This window comes from Odocoileus virginianus, chromosome 17 (genome assembly GCF_023699985.2).
Source record: "Odocoileus virginianus isolate 20LAN1187 ecotype Illinois chromosome 17, Ovbor_1.2, whole genome shotgun sequence".
NCBI lineage: Eukaryota > Metazoa > Chordata > Mammalia > Artiodactyla > Cervidae > Odocoileus > Odocoileus virginianus.
Window position 1 is genome coordinate 30677609 of NC_069690.1, and position 10288 is coordinate 30687896.

General features: G+C 47.6%; 1 protein-coding gene across 1 annotated transcript in view; it reads left to right on the top strand.

The window, feature by feature from the left end:
• Positions 1-8132, top strand: part of LOC110127765 (heparan sulfate glucosamine 3-O-sulfotransferase 3B1) — a 43361-nt gene extending 35229 nt beyond the window's left edge. The window contains exon 2 of the mRNA XM_020878122.2: positions 4313-8132. Within this exon, the coding sequence (XP_020733781.1) occupies positions 4313-4931 (619 nt within the window). The 3' untranslated portion in view covers positions 4932-8132. The remainder of the gene's footprint in view (positions 1-4312) is intronic.
• The last annotated feature ends 2156 nt before the right edge of the window (positions 8133-10288 follow it).

The following is a 10288-nucleotide window of genomic DNA, read 5'->3' on the forward strand; positions in this document are numbered from 1 at the left end:
TAAAGAAAGGACAGGTGTGTAGCTCTTTGTACATTTCATCATAGTAGGAAAAACACAGAAGGCTGGGTGGAGGAGGTGTGGTGTTGGGGGTATCAGAGGGCCCTACTTCGGGTCTCAGCTCTTGGCCTGCTGGCAGTGGGTGACCCTCCCTGCCAGCCCCAGCTCCCTCCTCAGTAGGTTGGGGCTGGCAATGTCCCCTCGAAGGCTTGTGCACGAGGTGAGGCACAGTATGTGAAAGTTTCTCTGGGAGCCCCAAAGTGCTGCCTAGATTACTAGCTGTGGCTATCAGTTTGAGAAACTGGCTTTCCTAATGAGCTGCTCAATTAAACTGCAACCCGCCTGCTGGCTTGGGAGGCCGGCCTTTAGCTGGAGCCACCACTGGAGGGGTCACTGGGGTGAGCTGCAGGGCCCATGTAAGGGGAATCACCCTCGGCCATGTCTCCATCTTTTCTTCCTGGAGCCACTGCTACGCCCGGAGAGGTTCTGAGTGTCCGGACAGGAGAGCCTGGCCAGTAAAGGGTGAGGGTGGGAGGGAGTTGGGCCCAGGGAGTGAATGGAAAAGGGCTTTGCTCCAGGGCCAGGGGTGCTGGGGGTCTGGTGGGGGAGAGGGTGACAGAAAAGCTGACGGAGGCAAGAACAGGGTCTTGCCTATAACTGCCCAGAAGGGTCAATAGCACACTTCTTGGGCCACGCTAGGGAGGTACCCCACTCTGTCTGAGCCCAGGCCCCGGTGCCAGGGGAGGGGAGGAAAAATATTCCCTCCTCCCTTCTAGGTTCTTAGCTGAGGAACCACCCCCCCACCCAACCCAGATGCCTGTAATAAAAGACAGTCAGCAAAAAAAAAAAAAAAAAAGAAAAAAGAAAAAGACAGTCAGCAGAAGAAAAACAAATAGTTTAATAACATGTGTCCCTCCTGTGTACAAGGGAGATGCCCAGGAAACCTGAGCAAGTCTTGGAAACAGCCCAAGCCTCCATCTTAAATGCCATCTCTAGCTGGAGACAAAAGATTTTTGGAAGGGGGAGGCCAGTTCTGGGAGGTGGCGGGGAAAAGCTCAGTAGATAACGGCACAGCTGTTGGGCAGACTTAACTCCATGGATACGAGATTCTAGAGATATAGTCAGTCTTCTCCTGGTACAGACAGGAAGACACTTTGTTATTCAGTTGCTCAGTCGTATCTGACTCTGTGACCCCGTGGACTGCAGCATGCCAGGCTTCACTGTCCTTCACTATCTCTCGGAGTTTGCTCAGACTCATGTCCACTGAGTCTATGATGCCATGCAACCATCTTGTCCTCTGTTACCCCCTTCTCCTCCTGCCCCCTATCTTTCCCAGCATTTCCCTTATAAATATAAATATCTCTTACTGAAAGTTAGCATTAACTGGTTTTCAGAGCTTTTCAACGTCCATTGTTTCTTAAAAATAATCAGCATAAAATAATCCTTAACCCAAAGAGACATATTTTGTGTGGCATATTCTACTCCCCTCCCCCCGCCACAGAAATGCACCTGGAAACCCATGGAGAGGACTCAGGGATCACCTGCTGAAATGATGGAGAACCCCGTAGCATGTTCGCCCATCAGCTGCTGTGTGTCCACACCACGCACACCCAGGGAAAGGTGTCTGTGGAGCCTGCAGTGGACGGGGACTGAGACTCGGTGTCTGCAGTTCCCCAGCTGTTATTTGATAAACAGAGAAAGTCTTAAGACCCTGAGTGCTTGCTGACATCCGTGTGCAACCTCTGGACTGTCCTTTGGAGCTCATACTGCAGCGTGCCAGGGGTCACCCAAGAATCTGACCCCGGTCCAGACATGCACTGTGGCCGAGTAGGCTGTGCCTTTGGCCTGTAAGATGGTGACTATCTCCTGTTCTTTTTCTGCTCATCCTGGTATGGCCTCTCTCACTTGGCCATTTTGTTCCATGATCGCCAGGCCTTTGTTTAGGGATGGTGAGGGGATGCAGGCAGCAAAGGTTCAGAGGTGGTTCTGGAGCCCAGGTGGGCAGAGAGCCACGTCCACTCTTCCTGAGGCTTTGCCTGTCCCGGGGGCATCCCCGTGGCTCCTCTGCAGGTGAACCAAGGCAGTGACCAGTCCCTGCGTGCAGGCCTTGCCTCCTTGCACCCTTTCCCTGACGCTGTCAGCAGTAGGGAACTGACAACCTTTCTTTGGCACCAGTTAGCTCCCAGGCTCGGTCCCAAGGAGAAACTCTGGGTGGCGGACATCATCCTTTTTCTAATGGACCAAATGAGAGAACGGAGGCATGGACAGGTGAGGGGCACACACCTCAATCCACGGGGTGCTGAGAGTCCGACCAGGGGCTGGACTTCAGCATCTGTATTTGGTCACTCAGAGCCTCTGCAGACAGACCCCAAAGCTGCCGCACGTGCATGATGCTGGAGAACGTGGCGGGTGGGGTTGTCTTCAGTCATAGGGATAGCACTTGGATTCTGACTATTGAACCCTTTCTTGTAGACTCGGTCTAGATGTAGTTGGCTGAACACGGGAAAAAACTTGGGCTTAATCAGACTCGACCTGCTTTTGAGGGAAAGGCAGAAGAAGTTGAAAGCCAGGCCCTCTTTAATCCTCCATCGAATTAGCCTGATGACAGGGCTACCTTCATCTAAGTGGTAAATGGGCAAAGTGGGTCAATCCAGCTTTAGCTTAAGCTGGGGCTGGTTGCAGGGTTGCGGGGCCACCCCCCATCAGGGAGACGCCCGCTTCCTCTAACTCGCTGTGAAGGAGTCTGTTGCTCTTTTCTGGCTCATGTGATAGAGTTTATATCATCATTTCTGTAAACATCTTCATAAAGCAATTTGGGTCTCAGTAGATTAGGGATGGCTTGAAGCTGGACGTTTAGAACATCCTGAGTGTTAGCTGCTCAGTCACGTCCGACTCTCTGCGACCCCATGGACTGCAGCCTGCCAGACTTTCCTGTCCTCCACTATCTCCTGGAGTTTGCTCAAGTTCTGCCTGTGTAGTTACATTTAAATTACGTGGCAATAAATAAATATCATACAAGTCTCTCTCTCTTTAAAAATATTTATTATTAATTTATTTATTTTGGTTGTACCGGGTCTTTTTGTGGCATGTGAACATTCCCTGACCAGGGTTCAAGCCCAGGACCCCTGCATTGGCAGCGAGGAGTGAGTCTTAGCCACTGGACCACCAGGGAAGTCCCTGTCTCTTTTTTAATTACTTATTTTTAATTGGAGGATAGTTGCTTTACAATATTGTGTTGGTTTCTGCCATGTATCAACATGAATCAGCTCTAGGTATTCACATGTCCCTTCCCGCTTGAACCTCCCTCTCACCTCCCACCCCATCCACCTCTCTAGGTTGTCACAGAGCATTGAATTTGAGCTCCCTGCATCATACACCAGGGATCTATAAAAATTAGATTTCCACCAGCTATCTATAAAAAATGGAATCTGAAGTAGTTTTGGAGGCTTCTAGAGTTGTGTCTCAGCACATTCTCTCTTCGCATCAGTTTATACTTCATCTGACTCCTCCGGATTTTTTGGCAGCTATGTGCCTCAAGGCCTTCAGGGTTGTTTTTCATGGTGAAGGCATTTGGTCGGTGATCACTGTGACGATGCTAGTATACCCTGACTGGCTCAGGGGACATTTTCGTTCCCGTGTCCACTGGGCTTTTGTCCCAACATGATAAGCACAGCAGAGCAGGATAGGGAGGATGTGTGGATGCCAAAATCTCCAGGAGCCCCAGGTGATATTATTTTGAAAGGCACATACCCAGAGGTGAGAGGTCTCTGTGTTCTGAAGTCAGATATTCGGGGCTATCTAAAAGCTGGATACCCCCCAAAATAAGGGAGAGACACCCAGGAGAAGATCTCAGAGAAGGTCGAATCTTACTCCTTCTACTCTAAAGTGCCTTTCCATCTTAGGTGGAGAGCATCTGGCCTCCGACCTTCAGATAGGACATACCTGTATCTCTCAGCTGTGAAATTCGACTTGCTTTTTTTTTTTTTTTTTATGTTTCTACAAACTGAAATTAGATGGAGCTAGGATTAGAAGTGCTGACATTGCAGCTCCATGCTCAGTGATGACCTAAAGGGGTGGGATGGGGGGATCGGTGGGAAGGAGTCGGAAGAGGAAAGGGATATATGTATACATATGGCTGATTCATGGGTGTTGTACAGCAGAAATTAACATATTGTAAAGCAGTTACCCTCCAATTAAAAAATAAATCAGAAAAAAAAAGCAAGAATAGCAAAAAAAAAAAAAAAAGTATTGCTACTGAGACGTGTGGCCAAAGAGCTGTGACCTCTGACCCGCCCTGGTCTGTTTGCTCGCGCAGGGACCTGATGCCGAGGACCCTGGACGGCCAGATCACCATGGAGAAGACGCCCAGCTACTTCGTGACGCGCGAGGCGCCCGCGCGCATCTCGGCCATGTCCAAGGACACCAAGCTCCTGGTGGTGGTGCGCGACCCGGTGACCCGGGCCGTGTCGGACTACACGCAGACGCTCTCCAAGCGGCCCGACATCCCCAGCTTCGAGAGCCTGGCCTTCCGGAACCGCTCGGCGGGCCTGGTGGACCGCTCGTGGAGCGCCATCCAGATCGGCCTGTACGCGGAGCACCTGGAGCGCTGGCTGCGCCACTTCCCCGCCCGCCAGATGCTCTTCGTGAGCGGCGAGCGCCTGGTGCGCGACCCGGCCGGCGAGCTGGGCCGCGTGCAGGACTTCCTGGGCCTCAAGCGCATCATCTCGGACAAGCACTTCTACTTCAACCAGACCAAGGGCTTCCCCTGCCTCAAGAAGGCGGAGGGCAGCGGCCGCCCCCACTGCCTGGGCAAGACCAAGGGCAGACCCCACCCCGAGATCGACGCGCAGGTGCTGCGGCAGCTGCGGGATTTCTACCGGCCCTTCAACCGCAAGTTCTACCAGATGACGGGCCACGACTTCGGCTGGGACTGATGGCACTCCCTTGGGCTTAGGAAATATTGAGAGAGATTATATGTATGTAAAATGTACAGAAATCTATTTTATAATAATTTATTTTTAATTCATAAGCAATTAATTCACTAAGCTGCCTAGCCACACTCTTTTAAGAGAGTCACGTAATCTGTTAACATTCCAAAGTGTTTTCTAATATTTCCTTCTTGTCCTCGAAATGGATGGTGCTTCCATTTTTTTTTTCCTTTGAGTTTTCTTTCTACCCATTGTATTTAAAGAAAAGAAAAGCACAACTTGAGATTTTTGTTGTTACGGGTATGCAGCCTTCGATCGCTGTCTGGATGCATTTGCCATCTCCTTGTTCTGAAACTCCGGTCTCCCTGGCTGCCTGGCCACCTCTGGGAGCTCTGAGGTGACAGACCGCCACATGGCAGCTTCCTCGGCCGCTTTCTGACACGTCCAAGGGCGCAGACTCCAGACCACAGTGCTAGGTCCACCCCCCCACCCCCACCCCCCCAAGTCCACTCAGCGCTCGGGAGAATCACTACCTTGGCTGGGACATCCACATCCTCTTAGAGTCTGCTGGTGAGGGGATCAAGGTCATGAACTTTAGCTTTTGATTTTGAAGGCTGCCCCCTTGCCTCCTCTTCTGCCCCATCCCCAGTTCATCAGCCGGCTTGAAGTGTATGCAGATGTCAGTCCCCTCCCCTGACTTTCCCAGGTCCTGTGCTTGGCTGCTGCTTTAGAAATAAAGATGTTCCCTTCTAATTTGCATGCGAGTGCATCCTGCGTGCTCCGTTCTCAGGCAGACAATTTCTGCCTTAACACACCAAAGAATCCCCCCGGCTAGCAGAACGACCAGCACAAACCAGGGGTGCTGGGCGTCGAGACCTGAAGGGGTCAGGTGCCTCCCCTCCTGACTCCACCAAGATGCCAGGACCAGCCCCTGTTTGGGGTCTGGAATTCCTCTCCCTGGAATTTCTAGCTCATCTCAGACAACATGGTCTGTAGCCAACAGCCAGACAGAACCAGGAGTGGCTCTTATAAAAAGAGACTGGGAACACTGGCCCCGTGTCACCTGTGACGCTCGAGCCTGGGCTGTCTCTTGTTCTAGCCAGGCCCTGGCAGGAGAGGTACCAGCCTTGTAGCTGCTGATGTGGAATGCTCTCCTCTGCTTCTCTCTGGAGGGAGCGGTGAGGTGGGAAGGCCGGGGGAGTCACTTGATGCTGACCAGCTAGTGGCTGTTGGTAACCCTATAGCAATATGACATAATAATAGTCTCTTCACTTGATCCTCAGTTTTCTAACCCAGAATGGTTCTACCATCAAAGAATTGTCATTTGCATTATACTTTCATCAAGGAGTATATGGGAAGATGTTCTCAACCTGATTGGGTTGCAGTAGTTACAAAGGACACTTTTGTCTATTCTATGGGATAACTCGCTTGCTAGAGAAGCAAAACACTGGTCTTTAAGGGATGTCTTGTGGATAAGCTGGTTTGTCTTTGCACACGTAGCTGCTTGTGCTTAGCAGCAAACTGTCATCATGTAGGTTGGGTGTAGGAGGATGGACATGGGGCGGGGGCAGGGAGCTGTGCATTCCTGAGATGCTATAATCATTCGGTAGCTTTGTTACTGCCTCCACTAAGCCGAGGAGAACCTGCGCTTAGGGGAATGCCCATAATCACAGGGTGGTTCTCCCTTCTTGCTGCTTGGGTGTCAAAGACATCCTTATAAGGGTGCTAAGTGATCATACATTTCTCCAATCAGAAAGCTGATTGGAAATAAAACCAGGAACACCTCCTCTTTTCCGTTACAGCAGAGCATGGCTTCAAGTCAGAATCAGTCCACAGCCACCACCTGCTCCTGCCCCGTCTGCTTTCTGGCCACTCTGGTGCCCTGCCGTGGCACGTGATGTCCAATTGCAGAGAAGTTCAGAGAAGGGCTTGCCACAAAGCAGAGGGGGAAATGCACACAAGCTTCTCCTTCCCCTCCGGGTCCCTGCTTGTCTTTCTAAGCTGGACCATTTTTGATTAAGTTGTTTATTCTCTGCCTTAAAACTGAAACAGGAAATCCTCAGCTTGAAGGAGGGTCATTTAGTCATGAACACTGAAGTAAGTCAAGGTTCTATTCTAGGTCAAATCCTTGAATCCAAACAGATGTCAATAATTAGCACTGAAGGACTAGAGTGAGTTTTTCCATGGAAGACAAATAAATCAGATTTCCTGTGCATCTCTTCTGAGGGGTCTGAGGGCTTGCGGTTTCTGACTGTTCCTGACGGCTCCCAAGGTTACACCCCATCGCGTGATACTTATTACAGGGCCCACATGTCTTTCTCCTGGAGAAGTCAGGCAACACATAAAATCAGACCTTAACTTTCTTCCTGTTCCAGCCATCTGCAAGACCACCAACTTAACTTTTTCGCTGCTAGAAGGCAAACACCATATCACCTCTTGGCAAATTTTGTCCTAACGCACGTTTTGGGTTTCTTCCGGGTTATAGGAAAAGCTCTGATATTCATGGGGTACTCTTTGCTCCACTCAGTGTGTTTAAAAGCAAACAAAAGTGCTGAGAAAAAAATTGGAGGTTTCCGTTGTTCCTATCTAGCCCACGCTGTCTTTGAGGTGTTTGTCCTGTTGTCTGTGAACTTGGTACGTGGGACCTGGAAAGGTGTTTAGGTACACTGCCTGAATCATAAGCATCTAGTTGGAAGATGAAGGAGGAGAAATTGTCTCCTTCCTCCTAGGAAGTCACTCCGAGTGACAGGTACATTATAGACATTGGAGAAATAGAGTTTCCGATCCTGCCAGGATATTTTCATAAGAAAGGAAAAATGGAAGAGTCCATTCAACTAGAAACACTCAGTGTCGAAAAGGCCGAGGTGGAAGTCGATATCTTTTTCTTTTCAGTTGATCAAGAAAGATGGTCAATAAAACTTCAAGGTGTGGTTAGATTTTTTTTTTTCACTTTTGTAACATTAATTTATGACTGAGTTTCATTCCACCCAGTAATCTGAAATACTGTGCAAATTCTAGCTGTTTCCTCTATAACCTGGATGTTAGAATAGCCAATATGTACAAAAAGGAAAAAAAAAATTAAATCAAGTATTTTGTCCTATGTATAACACAAATTAATTTTACACAGAAAAAGATGTTTCTAGGAAAATGAAATTCTGGTAATTCATACTATTTCTTTGTATGAACAAATAAAATATATTTTACCAACTTGTGGGCACTTCTATGTTTTATTATGTGTTGTGGATGGACAGGGAGGTGGTGGTTGCTGTTTAGTCACTAAGTCGTGTCCAGATCTTTGTGACCCCATAGACTGCAGCCTGTCAGGCCCCTCTGTCCTCCACTTTCTCCTGGAGTTTGCTCAAATTCACATCCATTGAGTCCATGATGCTATCTAACCATCTCATCCTCTGGCACCTTCTTCCTTTTTCCTTCAGTCTTTCCCAGCATCAGGGTCCATATCGTTAGCAAACAACCTGTTTTCTTTTAACAAGGCACACCATCTCCATGGTTATATGGATTATTATTTACCACTTAAAAAATTCGATTCATTCTTCTACTTGATATTTTTAAATTTTCAATTGAGATTTACTTTCTGGTTGCATTGTATTTTATTATTATTTTCTAAAAATATTTATTTTTTTGGCTGTGGTCTTATTTGGTCTTAGTTGTGGCATGTGAGATCTTTAGTTTTGGCATGTGGGATCTGGTTTCCTGACCAGGGATGAAACCTGGCCCCCTGCATTGGGAGATGGAGTCTTAGCCACTGAACTACCAGGCAAGTCCCTCTGGTTGCATTTTAAAGTAGTCAACACTAAGTTAATAAATTAAGGCTCAAGAATCCTGACCTCTTTTTTTTGTTTGTTTTATAAGCCACTTTATTGAGGCGAGATTGGTATACAAAAGTGTGCATGTTTAATGTATATCACTGAATGAGTTTAGTGTGAGTACACACCTGTGAAACCAATGTCATAAACATAGCCATCACCTCCAAAAGTACCCCCCCACACACCATTTTTATTTATATTTTTGTGGTAAGAACATTTTACAAAAGACCCACGCTCTTAGCAAATGCTTAAGAATTCAGTATAGTATTGTTAACTGTAGGCACTATGGTGTATATTAGGTGTCTTGGATTTAATTCATTTTGTGGAACTGAAATTTTATTCAATTTGAAAAGGAAACATTTTAACAGTTCCAGGTGAATAGCCATTCTCTCATGCCATAAAGAAGCAATCTTAATTAAAAGCATAAATATTAATAGAACAAAAACTAATTGATGCTAATAATTTCTAATTATGTATAACTCAAGCCATGCTTGCCATAAGCTAACCTCTGCTCCTGGCAAAGGTCGCTCCTGTTGAAGGTTCACACTTAACCTGAGATGTGTGTCTTGCCATGAAGGAGGGGAGAGAACTGAAGAGGGAATCGTTTGCTTTTTGGGGTTGAGTCCAGCTTACCATTTTGGAAAGGCAGTGAGAAGAGCACCCCTCCAAATGGGCGGATGCCTGCTGCTCAGCCAAGAAACAGGTCTCCGGTTAACACTTGGTGTTGAAAAGCCTGCATTTTATAGAGCTCGCTCCTTCAAACGCAGGAGTATGCCACTGGTTGATGTATTCGTGGGTCTTGAGTGCTGACCTGACCTCACACCCCAGCCCATCAATTTCTTGCTTTTTCTACAGAAAGGTAATAAAAGGGACCTAAAATCTACTCATTAACCTGATGGCACAGTTTAGAGCAGTATTTCTCAAGCTTGGGCAAATACTCAGATGACCTAGAGAGGTCTTAAAAATTACTGACGCTCTAACACACCTCGGAACAATTACATTAGAATCTCTAGGGGACAAGGCCCCGACACTGGTACATTTAAAAAGCTCCCTGGACTTGGACCTGGAGGGCATTGTGCTTAGTGAAATTAGTCAGACAGAGAAAGACAAATACTGTGTCATCTCACTTATGTATGGAATCTAAAAATGGCAAACTCAGAGAAACAGAGCAGAATGTGGTTACCAGGGGCTGGGAGTGGAGGAACTGGGGAGATATTGGTCAAAGGATACAACCTTCCAGTTATAAAAGCTTGAGTATTTAACATATAGCATGGTGATTATAGCTTATAATACTGTATTCTGCACCTGAAAGTTGTTAAGAAAGCAGATCTTAAAGGTTCTTTCCACAAAACAAAAAAAGAAATGGCAGTTATGGGACAGGATAGAGGAGGTCATGAACTGTATAGCCAGTCAGGCTCCTCTATCCATGGGGTTTTCCAGGCAAGAATACTGGAGTGGGTTGCCATTTCCTCTTCCAGGGGATCTTCCCCACCCAGGGATCTAACCCAAGTCTCCGACATGGCAGGCAGATTCTTTACC